Source organism: Stegodyphus dumicola, chromosome 2, assembly GCF_044657685.1.
Source record: "Stegodyphus dumicola isolate Sdum_Otavi_A_Nest chromosome 2, ASM4465768v1".
NCBI lineage: Eukaryota > Metazoa > Arthropoda > Arachnida > Araneae > Eresidae > Stegodyphus > Stegodyphus dumicola.
In genome coordinates, this window is record NC_140769.1 from 134,036,915 (window position 1) to 134,061,158 (window position 24,244).

The window sequence follows — 24,244 nt, forward strand, 5'->3', positions numbered from 1 at the left end:
GATTATCAGTGTCCGGATTAACGACTTTTGACTGTATTATTATAACAGCTAGATTTTAATAATCCCATATATGGGATACAATGATCCAAATGTAACTGGTCAAGAAATAATCTCAGTGTTAAATGCTTGATTACAATTTTTACATGTATATTGTAGGAAGAATTAGATAAATACTCTTTTTCAGCTTTCAAGAGATTCAGCACATTCAATATTAAGTTATTTCCAGCTAATCAAGAAGCTCTTGGTTTCCAATTAGCTGAAAATACTTAATATTGGAATTTGAGATCAATATTTAACTTTTGTTGCTTATACTACTTTAGTTTACCAACTTTAGATAGAGTTTATGATAGATTAAATTCAGTTTTACACATTTCAGAGTGGCTTTATTTTCATTATATTTTGTTCATTGTCAATAAGAATCTGAACAATGACAAATTTCCAAACACAGGCAGATCCACAATTTCCTTAATGGTACGTAAACTTTACAGTGCAGTAATAAGCATATCAGTATACAAAAACTTTTTTCAATTTTTGTACATACTGTACATATATAACGCATACCAACATATCATGTACTCAGGATAACCGACCGAAAAGTTCCTGCCATATGCATCTCAACATGTTATGATCAATATCAGAAACTGCATACATGATCTTTTTGAAGTTGTACTAAACATCATTGCAAAGAAGTACAAACACATGGTTTTTGATGTAATTCTACAAAAAAAATTCAGATGCAGGATATGTCAGGTGAGACACTGAAAAGGAAAAACATCTTGAAAAGCATGTCCGATCTAATGACCAGGAAGTTCAACAATGAGGTAAATAAGAATGCTCTTGTGAAAATGTGGATAAGCCCCCATCTTGTTGAAAAATGAAGGCCATACCATCTTTCTGCAATTGTGACATCAGCCACACTTACAACATATCTTATTCAACACATTCACACTAGAGATAGGATTCAAAAATTTGGAAAACCAGTTTACTGTTCAAATAAGCAATGAATTTACCTATTATGTAGTGATAAATTATCTAAATAAATATTACAATTCAACAACAACAAAAAAAAAAAAAAAAAAAAAAAAAGCCCAGCCCACCAACAATGTATTCTGGGAAAAGATTTTGCTGAACTAGCGTGAACTGGCTTAATTTCACCACAGCTTATAACAGATCCCTCTACAAAGAAAAGTTGCCTGAACACTTTTTACAGAGAAACTCCACAAAATGCATTCCCCTTAGGGGAATTACAAATGCTTTGCCCACTACATGAGAACTTTCTATGTTTTAAACCAGGATTCTCAAAGTTCTTTTAGGGATTCTCAAACGAGAAGAAATCCCCCCCCCCGGGGGAAATCTCACAGTTTAAAGATGGATGTGGTCAACCTTTTATTTAGATATTAAGCTTTTAGTTTTTGAATACAAAACTCTAATTTTATTCAAGTTTTGATATTTATCAACATTTTCTATACCTTTTGCTGTTTAATTTATAGAAAAAGGTTAAAAATAATTTAAATAAAAGTATACATTTTTAAAGTTTTGGAAAAGAAGGGCAAAATTACCTTCTAGCAATGGTGAAAGAGATACATGGGACAAAACAGATTGAGAACCACTGCTGCTCTCTCTCTCTCTATATATATATAACTTTCTCAGCGAAACAATCTTCCTATAGCTTGCCCTGAAGATTCAAACAAAAGTGCAAATGAAGATTGCGACATTGGAGATTTAGTGGACTGCAACAGCTACAGCCATTATGATTTAACATGATGACATTTGCATAGAAAACACAATTCATCCCCCCACACACACACACACTGAAAAGGGTGAACACTTGCTTCTTGAGCATTTTAAAATTTTCTGGTCATTTAGCCTATTCATCACTGGAAGCATTGCCCAGGGTGTTCCACAGGAGACTAATCCAAAGAAAGGCTAACCCAATTAACAATTCACAAAATTCTGAAAAGATAATGTCTTTTACAAACTGATATGCTTCAGCTGCAATGAATTTGATCCGATGATGCTATAAATACTCACTATGAGTTTAACAGTGAATGATGAACACAAATAACAATCTTCTGAAAAACATTTCACATTAAAATTCCTCTCTTAAAGAAACAATCTGAATTAACTGATTGGAACACCTAATAAGAATCTGGAAGCTATTTTATACTTACTGGAGCACACTGAGAAAGTTTTTCAGCTGCCACCATTTGTACGTTGAGATTTCGGCTTTGAGATTTCCCCCTAGATTTAATTAACCTCTGCAGAACCTGATAATTTAAAATTCAATAATATAGTTCAAGTACACAACTACTACTACTAATAATAATACATAGCACTTTAAAATCTCTTAATAAAAGAATAACAGTTAAGTAATTATGTATGTGAATATTTCTTTAAAAGTTCAGCAATTTCATTACATGTACACACACTGTACTTAGTAAGACAGTAACTGACAGTTAACATAATAATTAATACACAAGTTATTAAAAATTAATAAGATTAAATTATTCACAAAATTTGAAAATTTATTTATTATTAATTTTTTTTATAAATTTTTTTTATAATTACATACATGATGAAATTTTAAACTTTTACAAAGAACTTTATCCATCTTTCAATTCAAGAGCTCTTCTTAGAATTTGCAGTGTTCTCGATTCAGCTGAGCTTGGCATTAATTGACCTTCTTCTGCATCACTTTTGCAATTTCAGTTTTTGCAGCTCTTTTTAAAACTTTCTATAATATTATAATCAGCGTTTTCACATGCTGTTTCAATATTATCATCAACTGCAACACATTCTAAAAATGAATCTTTGTAATATTTTGGACATCATTGAGGGAAACTCAATAGATTAGACTAAACAATTAGAAATAGTTTTAATTTCCTTTGTGGCTTCTGCATAAAAAACTGCATTTTCTAGGGAAATTTATAATTGTGTTTTGGGAGACTGCTTTCCATGCATTGACCAAATATGCATAGCCTCTACTTTACATACTGACTTATTTATCTAAAGTGCTTAGATTTTCACAAGATGCAATTTTCGTTATCTTTTTTTGAACAACACCTTTTCTGTAAATATATTTGAAAACTTTTATAATACCTTGGTCTAATGGCTGAATGATAATTGGAAGAAGAAACACTGATTCAGTGTTTTTCAGTACAATATCAGAGGGATGTATGTAAGCTTCCTGAGTTATCTGACAATAAAGCTGATTTTGCATTTTTTAGTTCTCTGTCCCATTTCAAATGAAATCTGTAAAAATACAACTTTTCATCAACTTTACATTTTTAAGTTAAAGCCCAGTTCTTGACTCCTTTTTAAACATCTTTAAACTTTTAAACATCAAGGCATTAAGTGACCTTCTTCTGCATCACTTTCACAATTTCAGTTTCTGCAGCTATTTTTAAAACTTTCTATAATATTATAATCAGCATTTTCACATGCTGTTTCAATATTATCATCAACTGCAACACATTCTAAAAATAAATCTTTGTAATTTCCATCAATGATGTCTAAAATATTAGAAATAGTTTTAATTTCCTTTGTGGCTTCTGCATAAAAACTGCATTTTCTAAGGAAATTTTTAATTATGTTTTGGGAGACTGCTTTCCATGCATTAACCAAATATACATAGCCTCTACTAAACATACTAACTTATTTATCTTCTTCAAAGTGCTTAGATTTGAACAAGATGCAATTTTGGTTATCTTTTTTTGAACACCTTTCCTGTAATTATATTTGAAAGCATTTTCATGCATTGACCAAATATGCATAGCCTCTACTTTACATACTGACTTATTTATCTAAAGTGCTTAGATTTTCACAAGATGCAATTTTCGTTATCTTTTTTTGAACAACACCTTTTCTGTAAATATATTTGGAAACTTTTATAATACCTTGGTCTAATGGCTGTGTCGCGTTTGCTTACTAGAACTTTACTTCCACGAACGCCCTCTGGCGAAAGAGACTAAAAGTAGTCAGTTGAACGGCTGACGCGTCTAACAGATGTAAAACGATAGACCGTCTCCGTATAAATTATGCTTGTAATCATTATAACTTGTAAATATTTTGTAGATATCTTTCATATGAATTAAAATTTCTTAAAAAGTTTATAGCTGTGTTTCGAAGCGAATCGAAGTTCATCATAGAGACGGATACCTACAAGAAGGAAAAGCAGGCAGTTCAGGGCAGCCCTATTTAGAAGGTAAGTGAACTTTCACTTATCTATTTAATGATAAAAAAATTTTAATAGTGCAAAGTTGATAAAATTTTTTAACAGGCTGAATGATAATTGGAAGATGAAACACTAATTCAGTGTTTTTCAGTACAATATCAGAGGGATGTAAGTAAGCTTCCTGAGTTATCTGACAATAAAGCTGATTTTGCATTTTTCAGTTCTCTGTCCCATTTCAAATGAAATCTGTAAAAATACAACTTTTCATCAACTTTACATTTTTAAGTTAAAGCCCAGTTCTTGACTCCTTTTAAACATCTTTAAACTTTAAAACAATAGATTTTAAACTTTAAAATCTTTAAAACAATAGATTAGACTAAACAATTAGAAATAGTTTTAATTTCCTTTGTGGCTTCTGCATAAAAACTGCATTTTCTAAGGAAATTTTTAATTGTGTTTTGGGAGACTGCTTTCCATGCATTAACCAAATATACATAGCCTCTACTAAACATACTGACTTATTTATCTTCTTCAAAGTGCTTAGATTTGAACAAGATGCAATTTTGGTTATCTTTTTTTGAACACCTTTTCTGTAATTATATTTGAAAGCATTTATAATACCTTCATCTAATGGCTGAATGATAATTGCAAGAAGAGACACTAATTCAGTGTTTTTCAGTACAATATCAGAGGGATGAGCAGCACAGTTATCTGACAGTAAAGCTGATTTTTCATTTTTTAGTTCTCTGTCCCATTTCAAATGAAATCTGCAAAAATACAACTTTTCATACATGAGTTCTTGTTATTATTAAAGTTTTAAGTTAAAGCCCAGTTCTTGACTCCTTTTAAACATCAAGGTTTTCTACTCCTCCCAATAAACCTGGTGCTGTTTTAATTGTTGCATCCATATTGCACATTAATAACACAGTAACTTGTTCTTACAATTTCTTAAAACCAGTTGCTGTTCCATATCTAAACATTAATGTTTCCGGTAATGCTCTATAAAACATATCAGTTTCATTTGTGTTTACCTATAAGTTTTGTGTAACTTCTATTCTTTTAGAAGCCCAAGTAAAACATCTTTTGTCTATTTCTCAATGGAATGATGATCTGATCCTTGCTTCTCACCATGTAGTTTACTATATTATTTCTATCTTTCCATCTTATAAGACATCCATCAGTAGCAAAAATTTTCTCCTGGAATTTTAGCGAATTCTACAGCTTTTGTGATCAAAAGAGCTCTAGAAATTGGAACTTTTTTAGTTTCATAGCTTGAAATTATTCAAGAAGAGCGGTTCTAACGTCACTCAGTTTTCCACATTTGCGCTTGAGACATGCATTTTTTACTAGTTCCTTATTAGTTTTATTTCTTTAAGTAAACTGCACAATGCTGTTTGGGAAATCTCCATTTTAAAAGCTATTTCTCTTTGGTTTCATTTACCAAACATATCACAATCTTTCAGAAATTGATCCATTTCTTTCAGACTCAAATCATTTTGTTTAAGTATTTTAAACAGGGTACAAGTCACATGCACACGGCAAACAAAGTAAGTTTCTTCCAGTGATTTGTTCAATCCAAAATTCCCATTTCTTGCAAGCAGCAAGACTGTTCCTTTGTCTGTCAAGTCAACCTGTCACTTCGTGGTTATTATAGGCATAATCAATGCTTTTCTTTTTTCTTTAACCTACAATGACCAATCCCCCTTTCTAATCAAAGACTGGTAATGAAAGTAAGCTTCCTGAGAACCCCAAAAAACTTAAATGTGTGTATGCATGCCCATTCACTATTAGCTCAGATGGTGTTTGACAAAGAAAAACAGTGTTAATCTGAGCACTACCTATTATTTAATCCTGGGAAACAATTCATTTATATAAAGGAACTTGTTTCTAATGCCTTTACAGGACTGCTTTTGTTTATCATACGAGAAAGGTATTCTGTCACTTTCAGCTCTAGTTGGACAAAGGGATTGGAAACAGAGTCTGAGAAGAACTAGAGAAGTATACCCAACACCACAACCACAGGGAATCTTAGCTCTAACTACTGGCAAAAATCTCTGTTAAACCCATAATCAGATTTTCGCCAGTTGGATTTTTATAGTTCATTTTAGTTATATTCATTTTAGTTCCTGGAAATTTGAATACAATAAGTGGCCGAGTTTATTAACCAGTAAGTTTAATGAGCAGTGGATATATATGTTACAAGCACAACTAGATATCAGGATATTCAGTATTAAGCAGTCTTAACCATTGATTTGGCTGTTTGGAAATCAATGATGACTTGCTTTATTTCAGCATGTGAGACAAATTTAAAAAATGTAATCAGACATTTAACATTTGCAATTAATTTTTACTACATCATAACAATATTTCCATTTATTACAGAATTTATGAGAATGTTTCATTTGCCACTTATTTGAGTTACATATTCTTCCATTAAACTTTTAAATGATTAAAAAAGAGCAATAATCTTGAACTTTACTACAGTACAATGTCCATAATCCGGACTCGTTGGGACTTCAGCGTTTCCGGATTAAGGGTTTTTTTCGGATTATAGATCATCAATTTAAATCTGGTAAAATAGAATGCAGAAATTATACAATTAAAAGTATGAAATTGTAATTTATGAAATAAAGAGCAATTATGATCTAAAGGGTATCAAAATTTACAAAAAAAAAAAAAAAAAACTTATTATTTATTTGTTTACTTTATTAAACATTTCTTTCAATGTAAGTTGTTTAAGTTGCTTCATTTTTTGTGCTAAACGCACATGCATAAACATTAAACGCGCATGCATAACATTAAATGCGCATGCGTAAAGCATACCAAAAAGAGTTTGTGGCTTCGAGGTTCGGATTATAGATCATTCCGGATAATGGACGTGCGGATTACAGACTTTGTACTGTATTATTAATATAAAAGAATGCCTTTTTTGCACTGCTTCCTAGAGAAGTAATATGTATCGACAAATGATTTACTACTCCTTTGCTCATCCTAGAAACTAGAGATATACATTTTAAAACAATATTTCTCAACAAAATAATAAGCTGTTGGCTGAAAAATTTATGACTACCAAATGTTTCAAAAACTATTTAAAAGGAATTTTTATTTGAATCAGGAAAATGAAGTCATTCTTTTAACTGAAATGTATTTATTTGATATTATTTTAATCTATGCACCAATGAATGCAGGGAGTTTGGCCTGGGTTCAAATCTCAGGTGAATAGGTAGGCTTTTATACTTTTATCATATGCAACATGAATGTGAGCTAAATTCCCTTAGGAAGTAGACCATGAAGGCATCATTCCTCTTAGGCAAAGAGTCATGTGCTTGCATATTTCAGTAATCTTAATTTTTCTTCCCCCCAAAATGCATTGTATAAAATTTAATTTTATGCAATATGTTGCCCCCAAATACAATATGTTTATGCATTTCTTTTTTTGTTTATGCAATTAATGTGGATAAAATTAGATGATGCATGAAAAATCATAAAATACATGTAAATCTTGGATATAGATATTTTTTATAGTTTATGTCAGCATTTTTAGCTTAGCCAACTTTATACATAAAAAAGTTTTGACATCATCTAGAATGTATGAGCTAGTTATGTATATAAATCTGATGAGGATTACCAGCACTCTTAATAGGACAAAATTTTTGTGATTGAATAATAACAAAATTATTATTTTAGGATCACTATTAAAGAAATAAAATTATACTTCCAACTAAATAGTTTTGATATAACAGTGCAGTGGACATTTTCAAATATTTTCACAGTATAATTCAAAATAAACAAATATTTCTTATACATTCTATTCTTTATACTTTTGCAATCCAAAAGCTTATGTTTTTCCCCTTTCAATATACAAGATGTACATACAAGAGTTTAATACAACCAATTTATGGCTATATTACACACACACACACAAAAAAAAAAAAAAAAAAAAAAAAAAAAAAAAAAAAAAAAAACTGTTTTTTAGCATCAAGATTACCTTTGGAGAAGAAATTTTCACATATACTACAATGGGTGCAAGAGAGGTCTTCAGCAACTGAGATGGGTGGTTGATGGTATCGCAATCAAGGACTACTAACTGCAGAGTTCGTGCAAGCTCAAATATTCGCTCGATTTCAGCTTGTACTTCAGCTAAAAATGAAATAATTACAGATACTTTATATAATAGTATTTTTAAATATTAAAATCAATTTTAATTCTTAAATTTTTTTGTTTTGTAAAATTTTGCAACTGTTGCAAAATTTAAGCATACAATTTATTTATTCTTTTAACACATACCAATACGAAGTGTGGAAGAAAACTCATGTGGGGTATCTACTAAAAAGAAAACCTAACAGTCAACAATTTAGACAAAATTTAGATGATGTACATTTGAAAAGTCTCCAGTTCTAATTTACATAAGATTATTACACAATACAGCAACCATTCCACTTGCTGCTAAAAAGATACTGCCTATTTAGCAGATAAATACCTGATTTTTAATCCAATGGAGTGTAATTTGAAACCAGTCAGAAATAATGATGACTATCCACAACTCGCACTATCGTCTTAATTATTACTGAAAACCTAAACAATGACCTGCTGCAGATCAGTGATGTGGATATGATGCAAATTGCTTCCTTGAAGTTTTACTGTCTCCTATAGATCCCATTGCACCACAACTTTTCAGATATCTTTCGATTTATTAAGACTTGCAGATATGTCCTCAGCATTTTGGGGATCATAAATTAAGCTGTCAATGCAAAAGATTTACTCGCAAAACAGCTGCACTTTCAAATATCACACTGTGCAATGGGGGAGGACTTTGTAGCAATTGAGCTTGTTTGCATAAATAAAAGACAGAGTATTAAAGCCTACACTTGGAGCATACTTTAAATCCAATCAATAAAGCACGAAAAAATGAAAATAAAATAAAAATTGGCAGTTTGATATTAATTGATGGAAACTATGGTGTTTCCAGTTCTCAACAATGGTCTGTAAAATCACTGCAATACGTTAATGGAAATGTAAATAAAGTGTCGTTGCAATATCAAATATTAATACAAGAACTTCTAAAGAAAGGCTTGTTAAGCTACTAAATGACAACTATATCCCACATATGTTATAACTGAATTATACAGTGCAGTATCCAAAATCCAGATATTCAATGCTTGGAATGTTCTAATATCTGGACCTACAAACCACCAGGCAGGGTGGGATTTTTTTTTTTTTTTTTTTTAGTCCAAAGGGATTTGAATCCCGAAGGACTATTAGTTTCGTTTTGGCATTTTGCGTCGGATGGATAAATGTCGGTTCACTTTTCAAACTGTTGCCATAAAATGTTAGAGTCCTGCATTATATTTGAAGAAATTAAATAATGAAAATCTGCATAAATGTATGTATATTTCTCACATTGTCATAAAATAACGGTACATAGAGTCATCGAATTTTGAATAACGTAATCCTCCAACGAATATGAGCATGTGGAAGACCAAATTTGAAATTTGAAATTTGTTTTATGATCGATATCCTATTTTTTAAAACTTTGACGAATTTTTGATTAACAAACTCAAGGATTTCAAAGCGAGCAATGGCAACGTTGTGCAGAAAAAACATTTTTATCTCCAGCGCGTGAGTCTCTGTATCGGAAATTCTAAAGATATGCTCGTTTTAAAACTATTTTGCGATATTGCTGTTGCACTGGATCTTATGGTTTAAGTGCGAGGAACATGATATTTAATAAAGAAAGGTAACACACAAAATGTTAAAAAACACCCCTTTGGACGTAATTTAAAATCTGAAAACATTTCAGATTTTTTTTTTTTTTTTTTTTTTTTTAAAGGGAGAAAGAATTCAAGAACAGCATCTTGCTTTAAAATTAATGCTTCACACATGAGCAGTAAACATTTTTTTCATAATAAAGCATCTGGAAGATCCTCATCCTTAATTCTGCCTAGGAGCTAAATAAAAAAACTTCCATGTTGAAGAAACACAATCATTTATTAGCATAAATCTGTATGGTCAATAATCTGGGTCTATAGCTGCCTTTTTACTCGGCATACATCTCAAACCATTATACCAAGTTCATTGCTGACTAAGCAATTCTTTCTTCAAAATATGCATGATATTTGCCAGTCATAAATTTGTAATGTGAGCTGTTTTCATCTGCCAGCACTGCAGTGCATAATTAGAATAAGAGATGAGCTCATTGATGACCATAAAAAAATTAACTTATGACCCTGATGCCACTGGTGAATCCTTTTTTTAAGCTGAAATGAGCGTTAGCCCCGAAAGATTATTAGTCTCAAAATGTCATTTTGCATTGAATCACTTTTCAAATTGTTGACACCAAATATTATCGTATTGTATTATATTTAGAGAAACTAAATAATGAAGAATCTGCATGAATGTTTCTTACACTGTGAAAAACAACGGTAACTAGAGTCATCAAATTTTGAATAACATAGTATTCCACATGAACATGGGCTCCTGAAAGCCCAAATTTGGGATTTGGAATTTGTTTAATTGTCTATTTCAAAAAATTTTAAGGAATTTTTGATTAAAAAGCTAAACAATTTCAAAGTGAGCAGTGGCAACACTGTAGGGAATAAAATTTTTTTTTATCTCTAGTGCATGAGACTTGTCTATTGGAAATTCTAACGATATGCCATTTTTAAATATTTTTAGCACAATGTGGCATTAGCCCAAATGCTCTTGAAACATGTACGTGTCTGTAAATGAAAATAGTGCCTGTTTGGGTGTAATAAAAACAAATCTGAAAGCATTCAGATTTTTTTTTTTTATGAATTTCTCTTTCATTTTATCAGAAAGTAATTGTTAATACATGGCAGCTTGAGAAAAGACACAGCTTGAGAAATGACACATACAGGAACTTAAAAAAAAAAAAAAAAAAAAAAAAAAAAAAAAATTGAATACCAAACAGCATGGTAACCTTTTATGTTGATATTATCCGGCTCTGATTACAGGCTTCAGCCCATTATGCTGAAAAGTGTTGAGTGTATTCAAGAGGAGAAATTTAACAAAAATTTCTTTCCATATGAAAAACACAGATTTTGCAAATAATATTCATAGTTCAAAAGAATCCATTTAGTATTATTTGAATTAAAAATAACTAATCTGTTGGTCAATTTTACTTTTGGATTTGATTCTTTCATATATCAGGCATTAAAATACACCGTGAATTATAACATATCAACAAAACCATGGATCTACAGAATCTGGTTCTGAAAAAATGTATTTTAAAAGTAGAAAAAAATAAATTGATGAAAAATCAAATTCTAACTTCTACATAACAGTTTTCTTTAAAAAAAAAAAAAAAATAACGTAAAATATTTTTTTTAAGGGCCGGGAAGGGGGGGTCATAGCACAAAATGTTGAAAATAATGTTTTCAAATTTATTTAGGTGAGAACAGCACAAAATGCAGATTTGCATTTATGTGATTACAGTTCAAAATAAATATATAACAAAAGTATCTACCTTAAAATAATACTCATATTTTGAAGAAAACTTTATTCTGGAAACCATATTTTCAAAAAATCATTCAGGCACAACTTAAGTTTTTGCTTTATTATTTAATATTTTGAACTTAAAACAGCTTACCTAAACAAGATGACCGGCTGTTTGCTCTTTCCATAATAGCTCGTTTACTTGGATTATTCAGCAGCGATCTTTTTGCCAATGATATGTCTGCTGTAACCCTCGTGATGATAATTCTGTTAAGAATTTAAGCAGCCATAAGTCAAACATAAGAAATGATAAAGATTTCATGTCAATAATTGTACTTTTTTCAAAATATTTCTGAATATGGTTCATAAAGCTGGAAAAGAGGCAGCAGCTTTTATGAAGAGAACACAGAATTTGAAAAATATTAAATTAATGAAAATCCAGTCTTGCTTTAGTAAGCATTCTAGAATGTTCTCTATGTCGCCAAATGGGCGATTTAGTGCCAAATCTGGCAATCCTAAACCCACTTTGCGAGAAAGCTATCTTACCATTGCGGACATTTCGTTACACTATCATATCATATCATATATGATATATTACGGTATCCAGAGGGAACAGAGACTTTGTGCCCTACATTTTTATTGTTATTATTTCTATGGAAGACTTCTCTTATTTGGAAAAAAAAAAACATGTTATCTAAAATAACTGCAATTATATGAACAATTCTACTCGATATCAACTACAAAAACTGCATGAAAATATAAATTCAATGCTCTAAACAATTATTAAATTTTCATACTTACCGTCCCTCGAACCGATGTTTCAGGTAATCAAACAAAGCTTTCTGCATCATATCTGTGACCTCATAACCTTTGAGGGAAGGCCCTACCAAGACAACGGGTCGCATTGAAGGCACTACATCATATGGGGGAATGTTCTCAGACTGCAAAAGAAAACATAAATTTTACATATTTACCCATAACATATACACATACTTCTAACACAATCAAAAATAGCTAACACTCAGAATTATACTTACATCACTAACATCTTTAATTAAAATTTATTTAATTGTAAACCACATTTTGTGTACAGATATATAATCACCTTTATACTGATATCAGAAGCTGAAAAAAGTTAAAACCAATTTCTGCAGTTAAACAATCACTCAAAAAGACATCCTTTTCATAACGAAATTTTTAGATATACAACAACCATTTTTGTAATATCTAAATAATAAAATGCATCTAGTGAACTATAAATAACAACAAGCAATGCTAATCGGGAAAACACAGACCTTTTCTTACAATCTACAGTAAAAAATTGTGGTAATTTTCAGAGAAGTGTCATCACACAGTAACTATATGTAAGAAATTTTGACGAGGTAGGGGAATAACTCCAAAATCTGACTTAAAAAACAAAATTTATCATTCTTTAAAAAAATCATTTTTCAAATACGTACACTCCTTTTTTGCACACATCAATATATTTAATTTTTACTTAAAATTATAAATGTTTGATAAAAAAGTAGGGAACCAAATAGTCATAAACTTAAAGTAATATTGTTTTGTTGCATATCAAATAAAACATATCAAGACAGATTCAGAACATTTAAATGTATAAAGAGAAAAACAAATAGCAATTTAAATGCAAAATTTTTCAAGAAGTGCTACTGAGAAATAAAATAGCAAATCTAGACTCTCTTCATTTTTTACCAAAAAGAAAAGTTAATATTCTTTTCTCTAGTAATTGTTTAGTCAGGCCATAAACAAGATATTCAGCATAAACATCTACCTCAGTACCTAATTAGATAGGATAATGACTACAGAAAGAAAAACATACCATTTAAATGCTACTTATTAACTTATAACTTTTGTATTTCAGTTAATTTTTTTAAATAAAAAAATTAATTGTTTAAAATATATGCATCGCTCTGTTTAACAAGTTCGCACACACACAATATATATATATATATATATATACGCAGGAAACTTCCATTGCTGTCTACAGAATGTATGATGTCATCCAGATGATGCAGTTCATGTTACAGAGCAGAGTTTAAAATATCTTTTGACTATTTGGATGTATTTTTCGGGCAAAAGCTGTTTTAGCACAAAAGACCGAGTTCATATGATCATAGAGAAATCCTTGTCTGGACAATAACCACATCAGGCAAAACTTCCATTCTCTGTTTCTTTTTGCCTTTCTTACCAAGTTGTATCTATATGATCAGCATTTTAAGACAATTTAAGCTCTAAAAACCAATATGACAGCCTGTCTAGTTCCAATAATTAAAAGTATTCTACCAAAATATCAGGGGTGTTGGAACAAATGCATACATTCTTATGGATGTTACTTTGATGGTAATTAAGTAATAAATTTTTTTTTTAAACTTTCAAATGGAATTGCCCTATAAGTATTTTCTGCTAACATATGGAACACAGTATTTTGACACACTTTTAATTTAGTTAAAAGATTCAACAATTCGATTAAAAATATCTTAGTTTTAAAGTAAGAGACATACAGCAGACATTTATCAAAAAATATTTACATAAGATTTTTTAATGTATATAGTGGATTTTTAAGATTACTTTTTTAAAAAATGGTTTCTTTTTTTCTTTGGCTGGCGGCGTAGTGACAGTCTTTCCAAGTTTACTGTTGCCCAGACTGTCACTGTCGTCCCCAACAACAGTTTCTAACCCATTTTGATCCACGTCGAAGACTAAAATAAAGAATTTTCAGCAAGTTAGTATATGAAACAAAAACCTTACTTATATAGTCAGTTAACAATGCAAAATATATAAATATTTCAAGAGAAAAGCTAACTATTGAGATGACTAATAATTCATATTATACCGACATTTGAGGATGAAATGAATATAATTACAAGGAAATACTTTTACAAGAAAGGAAGAGGAAAATGTAAATATAAATAAATGAAAAATCTTGAAATACGTAAGATCATTACATAAATATTCAGTTACAAATCAGATAAAATTTTGCTGTCAAATTTCCCATTGAATGTAATTTATAAGTTCATTCTGTCAATATTTACAATAAATAATGAAACAGAAAATTACATGTAATTTGCATTTTATAGTACAGTTAATTATCTATACTATGCATACATACCAAAGTCTTAAAATGCACACCAGGTGAAAAAAGTTAATACAACAGCTCAGATATATTCAGCATTGGTATTGTCCACCTATTATAGTTGCAACATTGAATGCATACATATGTTGATGCATCATCGCTGATAGAGTAGTTTCATGGAAAGTATGGTTTAAGCAATCATCTAAATCTGTATACTTTATATATGTATATGACACACAATGAAAAACTATAAATGTAAAATGCAGCATGCAGTACATCATTATTTTTTATTCAATGAATGTAATGCATAAGTACATACAATTTATCCATTAAATTCTACTAAAATTAATTTATGTCACACGACTTTTATTACACACAGCAATTGCAATTACATGAAGTTTCAAGAATCTCTCTCTCTGGTCATCGATTACCTACTGCAATTTATATTTTTACTAACAGTGCACTATCAGAAAGGCTTTTGACCAAGGCAACATACAGCCTCTCACCCACGATTTGGAGTATCATAACTAAGGGAATATCTAAACTAATACAGAGCAATGCACATAAACCAAGTTTCTATGAAGGCTGCTTATTTCTACCATGACTAATCACCCACGACATACAGATATTGCAAGAGACTAGTCTGTGTGGAATATTTTCACTAACAATCAACTTTTGGCTAATTATTAAATTATAATAATTTTAACATTTCTCCAAAAAGAGTTTACCATTAGTTTGTCGCATAATAAAATTTTTCTTAGTGAGCATTAAAAGACTTTTAAACTTATCTGTTTTTCTGAAAAGAAGCAGAAATTTTTCCCTCTCTGATTTAATTTGATTGTTTCTTTATTTTTAAAATCCCAAATCCTAAAACTTTCTAAATCTTTTTTCATACTGTTAAATCGATTATTACAAGTACACCTTACTGTTATGATTATCACTAATAATGTCACTGTGGATAAATAAACCTTATCATAAAGAATATACAGAGACATCTCAATTTATGAACCATTTAAAAGGCAAACATTTCAAGATAAGAAATATTTTTATATCTGATGTTCGCCTCTAGATTTGAAATTATTCTCGAGATATGATACACTATAATATTTTCAACCTTACAATGCATACTTTTTAACAATACGATATGGATTTGTAAACTATTTTCTATCAGCTCCATCAAAAATGCATCTTATTTATTTCTTGAAAATGCATACATATATAAAACAGTTAATGTGATAAAGATTGCTCATGTTTCGATTATATTTAAAAATTGACTATTTAATATTTACTTCTTAAGTCTTTATTAACTATTTTTCAAGTCTTTATTAACTATTTTTCAACTCCGAAAATACCAAAACCTGAACTCGCAGAGGGCCATCTATTTGCATTGTGTGGATTGTGGAATTGATCACTATATTGTGGACTGACTGTACTTTAACATACCAATATGAAACCTTCTGCAGTGTACAAAGTAAATTAAGTTTTAAAAGAAAATGAATTATTTGTTTTATACCAAACATAGAAAAACAAGGATTTTATAAATAAAACTAATAAATTCTACATAAATGCATACTGTTTTTATCCCCCCTCCCAGAAACTCTATATCTCAGAATGGAATAACAATTTCATATCACATGAAATGGAGAACTAGGTTTCAAGGTATGAATAGCAAAAAAGAAAAAATTGAGTTTGTGAGTCAAGTTACCACTGTACAGTAATACCTTGATGTTATGTGACAAGCTAGAATGACAAAAAGCAACATAAGTCAAATTGGATAAGTTGGAGTTTATTTGCATATAAATACATATGAATTTTAGTTAAATAGAATCATGGGATAAAAAAATTCTTGTTCAGAAAAGAAATTGTAATAAAGAATGTAATTTTCATACAAAGCCAATATGAAATAGTATTAAAATAAATGTGATGTATAAAACAGTTATTTGAACACCAACAATTTGGAAAACTTTAATAAACTTAATGGCTGAATGATTATTTTTTATCAAGTAAAATTTCTTCATAGCAAACATTCACATTTATTCCTTGTCTTGCAAGAATCTATGTTCTCCAAAATTTATAATGCATTTTGAACACCACCAAGACTTCCTGTCAAGCTTGCAATTATTATATGCTTTTTCAGTGGATCTGGATCTGAAGTGTTAGTGCCTTACATAACACACTGCTCATTCTTCTCTATCAGCCCACAAACTTGCCACTAGCTGAGTTGCTATACTGCCTGTCATATGACTATCAGCATTTGTACTCAATTGGTGGAGCATTCTATTGTTGCTAGGCCTATGTAAAAGTCTCTATAGAACATTACAATTTGTAGCAGAATTTATAAAGTTACTAAAGATGTGTATTTGTGACCTGTGGTTATTAAAGAGACACTGTCAAGACTTTGACTGTACTGAATGAGGATTTTACCAATGTTTTACGCATTGTAATTCGGAGTTTACAGAGAATTTTTACTCTAGAAGTCAGTGGTAACTTGGATATAAGTTATTCTCATGCATTATACTGAACAATATCAACTGGGTATATTAATGCACATCATATGTGCTGTTCAAATATTTGCAGAGTTCCTGTGCAATATTTGCTTGTCACATTCATAGTAGTCACTTTGTGTTTTATCATCACCTCTCTGCTACGCGAGTCGAACAGTTCACTGATATTATCACTATCAATTTTCAAATGTAATAGCTCAGCATGAATGACAACTTCTTCTACCATATGCATAATTTGATCAGTTTTTATCACAGTTTTGAAAAAGAATGGAAAACTAAGGAACAACTTCGAGTTCACATAAGTCCGGTATTGTTGTACAGGGTATGGCAGAGAAACTTCCTTATTTGAAACGTACGCCATCTAGTGACATTTATTCCCAGAAGGGTGAAGTCGTGCTCATTGAAAAGAATGGTATCTAAAGTTTTATGTCATGTAGGTTTAATACCGATCATGCAGCGGACAAGACAGGAGCGCATGTTTTCGTACTTTTCAATATACTATATTTTCATCCATATAAATTGGCAGTGGTGTAAAAATTTAATCCATGCAAAATACATGCAACACCGTTCTTGACAATACGCCTCATGATGCCTCATGTTCTTTAGCGATGAGGCTCATTTTCATCTTTCTGGTTGCAGGATGCATTAAGCAAAACATGCGATAATGGAGTGGCATGAATTCCCGAGAATTTCATGAACAGCCCCTTCATACAGGACATATGACTGTTTGGTGTGCATTGTCCAGAATAGGTATCATTGGACCCAGGGCTTAATTTCTAAGATTAGAAGTGCCGGAGCCCTATGGAAGACCTTCAGCAGAGAGGAAGAGTAAATAAATAAATAAAATGACTATTAAACTCATTAATAAATTTAAAATTAATGTTTATAAATTGTTATTTAATTAATAATTATATAATTAATTATAATTTAATTTATAATTATTAGATAATTATTATTTATTGAAATAATTAAAGATTGAAGTAATTAACTAATTAAAAATTAAATAAAATGTAAAGAGATAAAATGAAATTTAATACGCGATTTTTAATATAATTGTATTGTTAAAATAAAATTTGAGATAAAATTTTTACTGAAATTCTTATTCAATTATATAAAAAAAAGTGCCGCAGCCTTCTTATTCAGGGCTCCGGTGCATTCCGGCTAGAATTATGATTTTTTACAAAAACTAAGAAGCACCGGAGCCGAGATCCGTTGGGTTCCGGCCCAATTTAAGTTCTGATCGTAGGGGGGGGGGGGAGTTCTTTTATCATCACAAAAATTAAATTTACTTTAAAGTATAGCTGATGAAAATTCCAGGGCGAAACAGAATAAGGGTGTGAGTGGGTGGAAACAAAAAATGAGGGGAATCTTGGTGAGAGAAAACGTTCTCTTTGACCGCGGCTCTCTGTTGATACAATTATAGCCATCAAGCAGATGGGTGTCAGGGGTGACTGAATTGGACTCCTAAATGTAAAGTTGCTGGTTATGCTTTCCCTCATAAGTGGATACTGTGGGAAGATGATGTATAGGACGTGCTCGAACAGTTTTTCTCAGTATTTCACTCTTATTGTACTCGCTGTCACTTAACGCACATTTAAGAACACAAATTTTCCTTCCTGCGAAGATAACTAACTGTAAGCATCGGTAACAATACACTAGATACAATGGCATGGTGAGAAATTTAGGCATTCCTAAGCAAACTCCCCCAAATTTATTGCCCTTCTTAAAGGGAAAGGTTTTCGCATGTGAGTGAGGGGACTTTACTTAAACGTCTCATGAGTTCGTATTTCTAGGGAAATAGAGTATTGCAAGGTCTGCTTACTGTTAAACTGAAACGTTAAAAATTCTACATTTTTTTCCCTTTAAATTGTGGTTCAGTTTCATAAAAAGAAGTACCGGAGTTCATCTTATTTAGGGCTCCAGTGCGCTGTGTCTAAAATTGTAATTTATCTTAAAAATTGAGAAGCACCGGAGCCGGGCTCCAACGGGCTCCAGCGCAATTTAAGCACTGATTGGACCATGATTTTTTGGAGCACATTTCCCTGGACGCCTTATCTCCTTACAAGGCAATTGTCAGTGGCCAATGCACTCGCCTGATTTAGCCCCATGTGGTTTCTTTTTGTGGGGGCTATCTGAAATCTCTAACGTCCCTGGCTCAACTGAAGAACAATTTTCAAGCTGCTATCAACAACATACCCGGTGATATGCTGGTAAAAGTGGAAAGAAACTTCAAAACTCGACTATCTCAATGCATTGACCAGAACGGAGGCCACCTTGATATTATTTTTAAACCACAATAAAAAAAAAAAAAACTTTACGTGTCTTTCTATAACTTGGGGGGAAAATTAAACTGATATTGCTTATACTATTTGTGTTATTCATTTTTAAAATAAGGTAGTTTCCCTGCTGCATCTTGTATATAATGTGTCATCAAATTAAATACATGCATATAAAATATTAATGTAAATGAATACTTTATACTCCTCAAGTTTTATTGATCCATGTGCAAAGGTAATATGTAAAACAGATTTATAATTAGAGAAAGAAAAAGAAAATTCATAGTTATATTTCCTGAGGAGCTGTAATTGCTTAAATGTTCATATATGAGCCAAAATAATGCACACACCCCATTAGTTACTGGGACTAAAAAGCTACAGGAAAAATATAAATGTATGCAGAAAAATAATAAAAACAATAATTTAACAATGAACAGACACTAACAATACATTAAATCATAAACTAATTTTAATTCTAAAGTACATAAAACACACTTTACCCAAAATTTAAAAATGAAATTTATTATGGAATTGTTATGGAATTGTTTATGTGCCTATTCTCATGTACTTCCAGATTTTTTTTCTATTTATTTATTTATGCATATATATCATATCACTTAAAAATCAAAGACTATTGAATTTAACATGTACCTCTCAGTTTCAATGCAATTAACAGGAAAAAAAAAAGAGAGAGAGAGGCTTTAGTTTGAGCAAATAAAATAACTGAAGTAAAATTTTAAACTGTATACCCTTCTAGTAACTGATCGTGTTTAATCAACCTCTTAGCACTTATGCCCAAGTAAAAATTTGCATTAATAAACCATAAATAAATACATACATACTACTCAAATACCTATTAAATATTTTCAGAAACCTGTCTCAACAACTGTACAAATTTTCATTTTGAAATAAAATACTCAAATTTTAACTATCTTCAGTTGACTATTCTGAATGATTTCTCTCAAAGTAACAAAAACATTAAGAGGTCAAAAATAACATTTTTCATACTAGTAATTTAGAGAAATTAATTATTTTGATATAACTAGTAAAAGTCTCTGATTTGACCTTGTGTCTGTGATACATCTTGATTTTAATAACATTTATACAGGAAGAATGTGTGGTTTAGAATCGGAAGGAAAAATATGTGTAATATAATATATTTCCTTCCAGAAACTTAAAATCATGAGATTGCAACATGATTATAATGTTACTCTAACTATTCTGAACAGCTGAACGAGCTGTAGCAATGGAATATGTTGTTTCTAAAAACTCAAAAGAACTTCTACAATTATTTTCTTTAGAATGTAGCATAAAAAGCAACATCTAAAACAGCAATGATGAATGACAATTATTGAAATTAAATTACTGCAAAACATATATTTATAACTTTTCTTTTTAAACTATACAAAGAATTTCAATAAAATACTCTGCTATAAAACTTCTACTTTTAACGAGTCAATCTTTTCTTCACTTTTATATTTCGTTATTCGGTTTAGCGACCAATTCCTATACTTGCAACAAAATTAGATATCTAGTGTTTTTTTCACATTTTACATTAAAGCGTAAAGTCTTCTTACCTGGAGTAGTTGGAGTTGAACCTCTAGAGGTTGACCTGACATTTGTTACATCATTAGTTACACCACCGATATTTGAAGCAGAACTAGCTTTACTGAAATAAAAATACATTTTTGCAACAATATTTTTGCTCAAATATAATAATTCAGATTTATCAAGTTCAGACTTAAATCATTCAATAATATACTTTATGAGAAGAACTAGATGTGTGATATGTTTTGTCTTCTAATGAAAGTCACAATTAAACAAATTTGTCATACTTTTCATATCTGAGACACATCAGTAGTGCAATAGGTTTTTCCAACCTAACTGCTTTTTCTTCTATCCTGATAACAATTTTGTTTTTATACTAGCAGAAAATGAATTATTTTTATTTTGTTTTTTATTTTGATGATTAGCACACAATGCTCAGTCTGAAATAATTTAAAATTATTATGCATATAATGTAATAAAAAATTACTTACTGTTGTAAAAAGTACAGTTCCAGTTTCAAATTACATTAAAAAAATAAAACTACTATTTTTACAAAGTGAGCTGCCTTTTAAGAGGCTAAAGAGCCAAATATACTTCCTGAGTTACAGTATAACCAATGCCCGATATGCACCTGCCCATACACACTTAAAAAGATATGTGTTTTGTAAATGTTAAAATCTGTGAAATGATGATAAACAAAAGAATAACAAATATGTATACGCATATATAAAAAATAGTTTAAACATTTGTGAAGTGATCATAAAATAATAACAGATACATATATGCATATATAAAAAATAACAGGCTACTTTCATTAAATTTTCATCGGCAGATATGCTACAAGTCAACTTTAAATAATACTTACCTAGGATTTATTTTCTTGTTACCACTATGTTGCGTTTGCTGCAACCGCAGATTTTCTAATTTTACAGGACTAGGGATGAAACCAATATCACTGTTTTCTTTCACTAAACGACCTATCCACCAGTCATTATTATATTTCTAAGGAAACAGAAATAAAAATAATCAATTATGTATAATATAAACAAAACGTTAAGTACTGTGTTAACACATATCATACATACATTAAGCATGCATACATACACAATGTAAAAGTACTAAAACACAAATTATCTTATGTAATCAAATTCCAGACAAGGCTGCTATATTTAGAAAAGAACTAATTTAGACATGCTATAGATTAATGTTAAATTTTTTGATAATTAACAGTGGTTAAAATGTTGGTAGATATCAGAAAATGAGAAATACTTAAAAGCAATTTAATTTATTTCAATATTTAGAATTACTTACAACATTATAAAAATATTCTAAATTACTTAAGGGTGGGGTGGGGTGAGAAAGAAGAAGGAGGAAACTGGACAATTGTTTAGCAAAAATTCTACAACTAATAAATGTAAAACTAAAGATATGAGCTGCTAACACCACCTAACAGTATTAACGCATGATGCCTACGTGTCTATAATCAAAAGTTTCACAACAGTTGCAACATAAATTTGTATTATGTACTCCTTTAAAAATTACTTGAAGGCCTACCAAATATTATTTAGTATCAGCAACACAAAACTAACATCAATTGCTTAGTGAAAGTGTGGCTAGTTTCCTGTTTTAGTGTTCCTGTGTAATAATTTAAAAAATGGTTTTAATATATTTATGTATTTCAAGTACAGCAGGCCAGCACAAGAATCAAATCAGATTTTGTAAAGTTACATAAATCTGATTGAAACTACAAAAAGATGCAGCACCCCAGCTTATTAGTCACTATTTAATTTTGACTACCAAATGCCAGTACTACCCAAATATATGCCAAATTTACAAAAAAAAAAAAAAAAAAAAAAAAAAAATATTAACTTATTACAAACTCAATCTCCTTCCCCAACATTATTCCCCAGTACCTTACACAGATTGGAATGAATTGTGCAAAACTTTCATTATGATTTCCACACCAGCCACAATTAACTTTTTGGACTCTTTCTACAGACCTAATCTTCACTTTAGTTTAACCTTAAATTTCAAAAAGTTGTAGGCAGTTAAAGAAAATAAGAAAGAAGGATGATATATAATTGTCATGATATTGAATATCAACAATTATTACATGGCCAGTGCAGTTTAAGCAGACATGTTGAAGAGGATAAAATTACTTGTTTCTACTTAGCACAAAGTGCTCCTCCCACAGAAAGTCACTAGCCAGAACTAAGGTTTATAATCTCATTAGCATGAAAACTCTTTGAAAACAGCTTTTGCAGTGCTAAAGAAATTAATCCACCAATGTGGTGACAGGGTGTGAAAGAATAGTCCCAATGTACCTCATGCATGTCATAAAAGGTGACTAAAATGGGTACCCAGAGTCCGGATGTATAGCTGGGCACCCCTGCCTCCAGGGAGTTTATGAATTTGAAGGCCTGGCCATCCAGGTTAGGGGTTGAGCCCAAGGCCAATCCCTTTGCCTCAGAAAAACTTCCAATTCAGAAATCTCAAAAGGAATCTTCCACATTCTGACTGGCACATTCCCGACAAAATCTCCAAATGGAAAAACTCAAAATCAAATAGATCACATATTGATAGACCTAAGACACAGAAGTAGTCTTATAGATGTACGCACATTCAGAGGTGCGAATTTGAATTCTGACCATTTTCTAATTATTTTGAAATTGTGCTTTAAGATCAACAGATCTTACAATAAAAGGAGAAAACAAAAATCTAAAAAGCTTGATACTGAACAACTGAAGAAAACAGATAATTGAAAAGTATAGGAGAGAACTACAAAATAAACTGTCGACAAGTGGGGAAACCCCAGCAGCTGAGAATGCTTGGCAAAATCTAAAGAAAATTATTGTTGAAGCATCTGAGAATACAATACCAGAATACCTGAAAAGTAAACATAATCATTGGTTTGAGGAATGCAGTGAGATTACAAAAAGGAAGAATGAGGCATATAAACTAATAATCCAAAGACATTACACTAGAAATGCAGAGGGAAGGTACAAGGAATTAAGAAGAGAATTCACAGAAAGAAAAAGCAGTTGTACCTGGATGAAGTTTACAGGGATATTGAAAAATCTAAAAACACAGAAAGAAGCCAAGATATTTTATCAGCTGATAAATAATATTAGAACTGGTTTTAATCCCAGAACAATAACTTGTAAGGGAAAAAATAGGGAAATCACACCAGAGA

The 24,244-nt window shown here is 30.6% G+C and overlaps 1 protein-coding gene across 6 annotated transcripts in view; it reads right to left on the reverse strand.

Annotated features, from left to right (window-relative positions):
• Ca-beta (Calcium channel protein beta subunit) overlaps positions 1–24,244 on the reverse strand; it is a 392,782-nt gene that overhangs the window by 11,962 nt on the left and 356,576 nt on the right. For all 6 annotated transcript variants that reach the window (XM_085811130.1, XM_085811131.1, XM_085811132.1 and 3 more), the window contains 7 exons: positions 21,917–22,053; positions 21,081–21,172; positions 14,219–14,349; positions 12,431–12,570; positions 11,784–11,896; positions 8,163–8,314; positions 2,172–2,267 (listed from right to left, as the gene is read on the reverse strand). In XM_085811130.1, the coding sequence (XP_085667256.1) occupies positions 2,172–2,267; positions 8,163–8,314; positions 11,784–11,896; positions 12,431–12,570; positions 14,219–14,349; positions 21,081–21,172; positions 21,917–22,053 (861 nt within the window). The remainder of the gene's footprint in view (positions 1–2,171; positions 2,268–8,162; positions 8,315–11,783; positions 11,897–12,430; positions 12,571–14,218; positions 14,350–21,080; positions 21,173–21,916; positions 22,054–24,244) is intronic.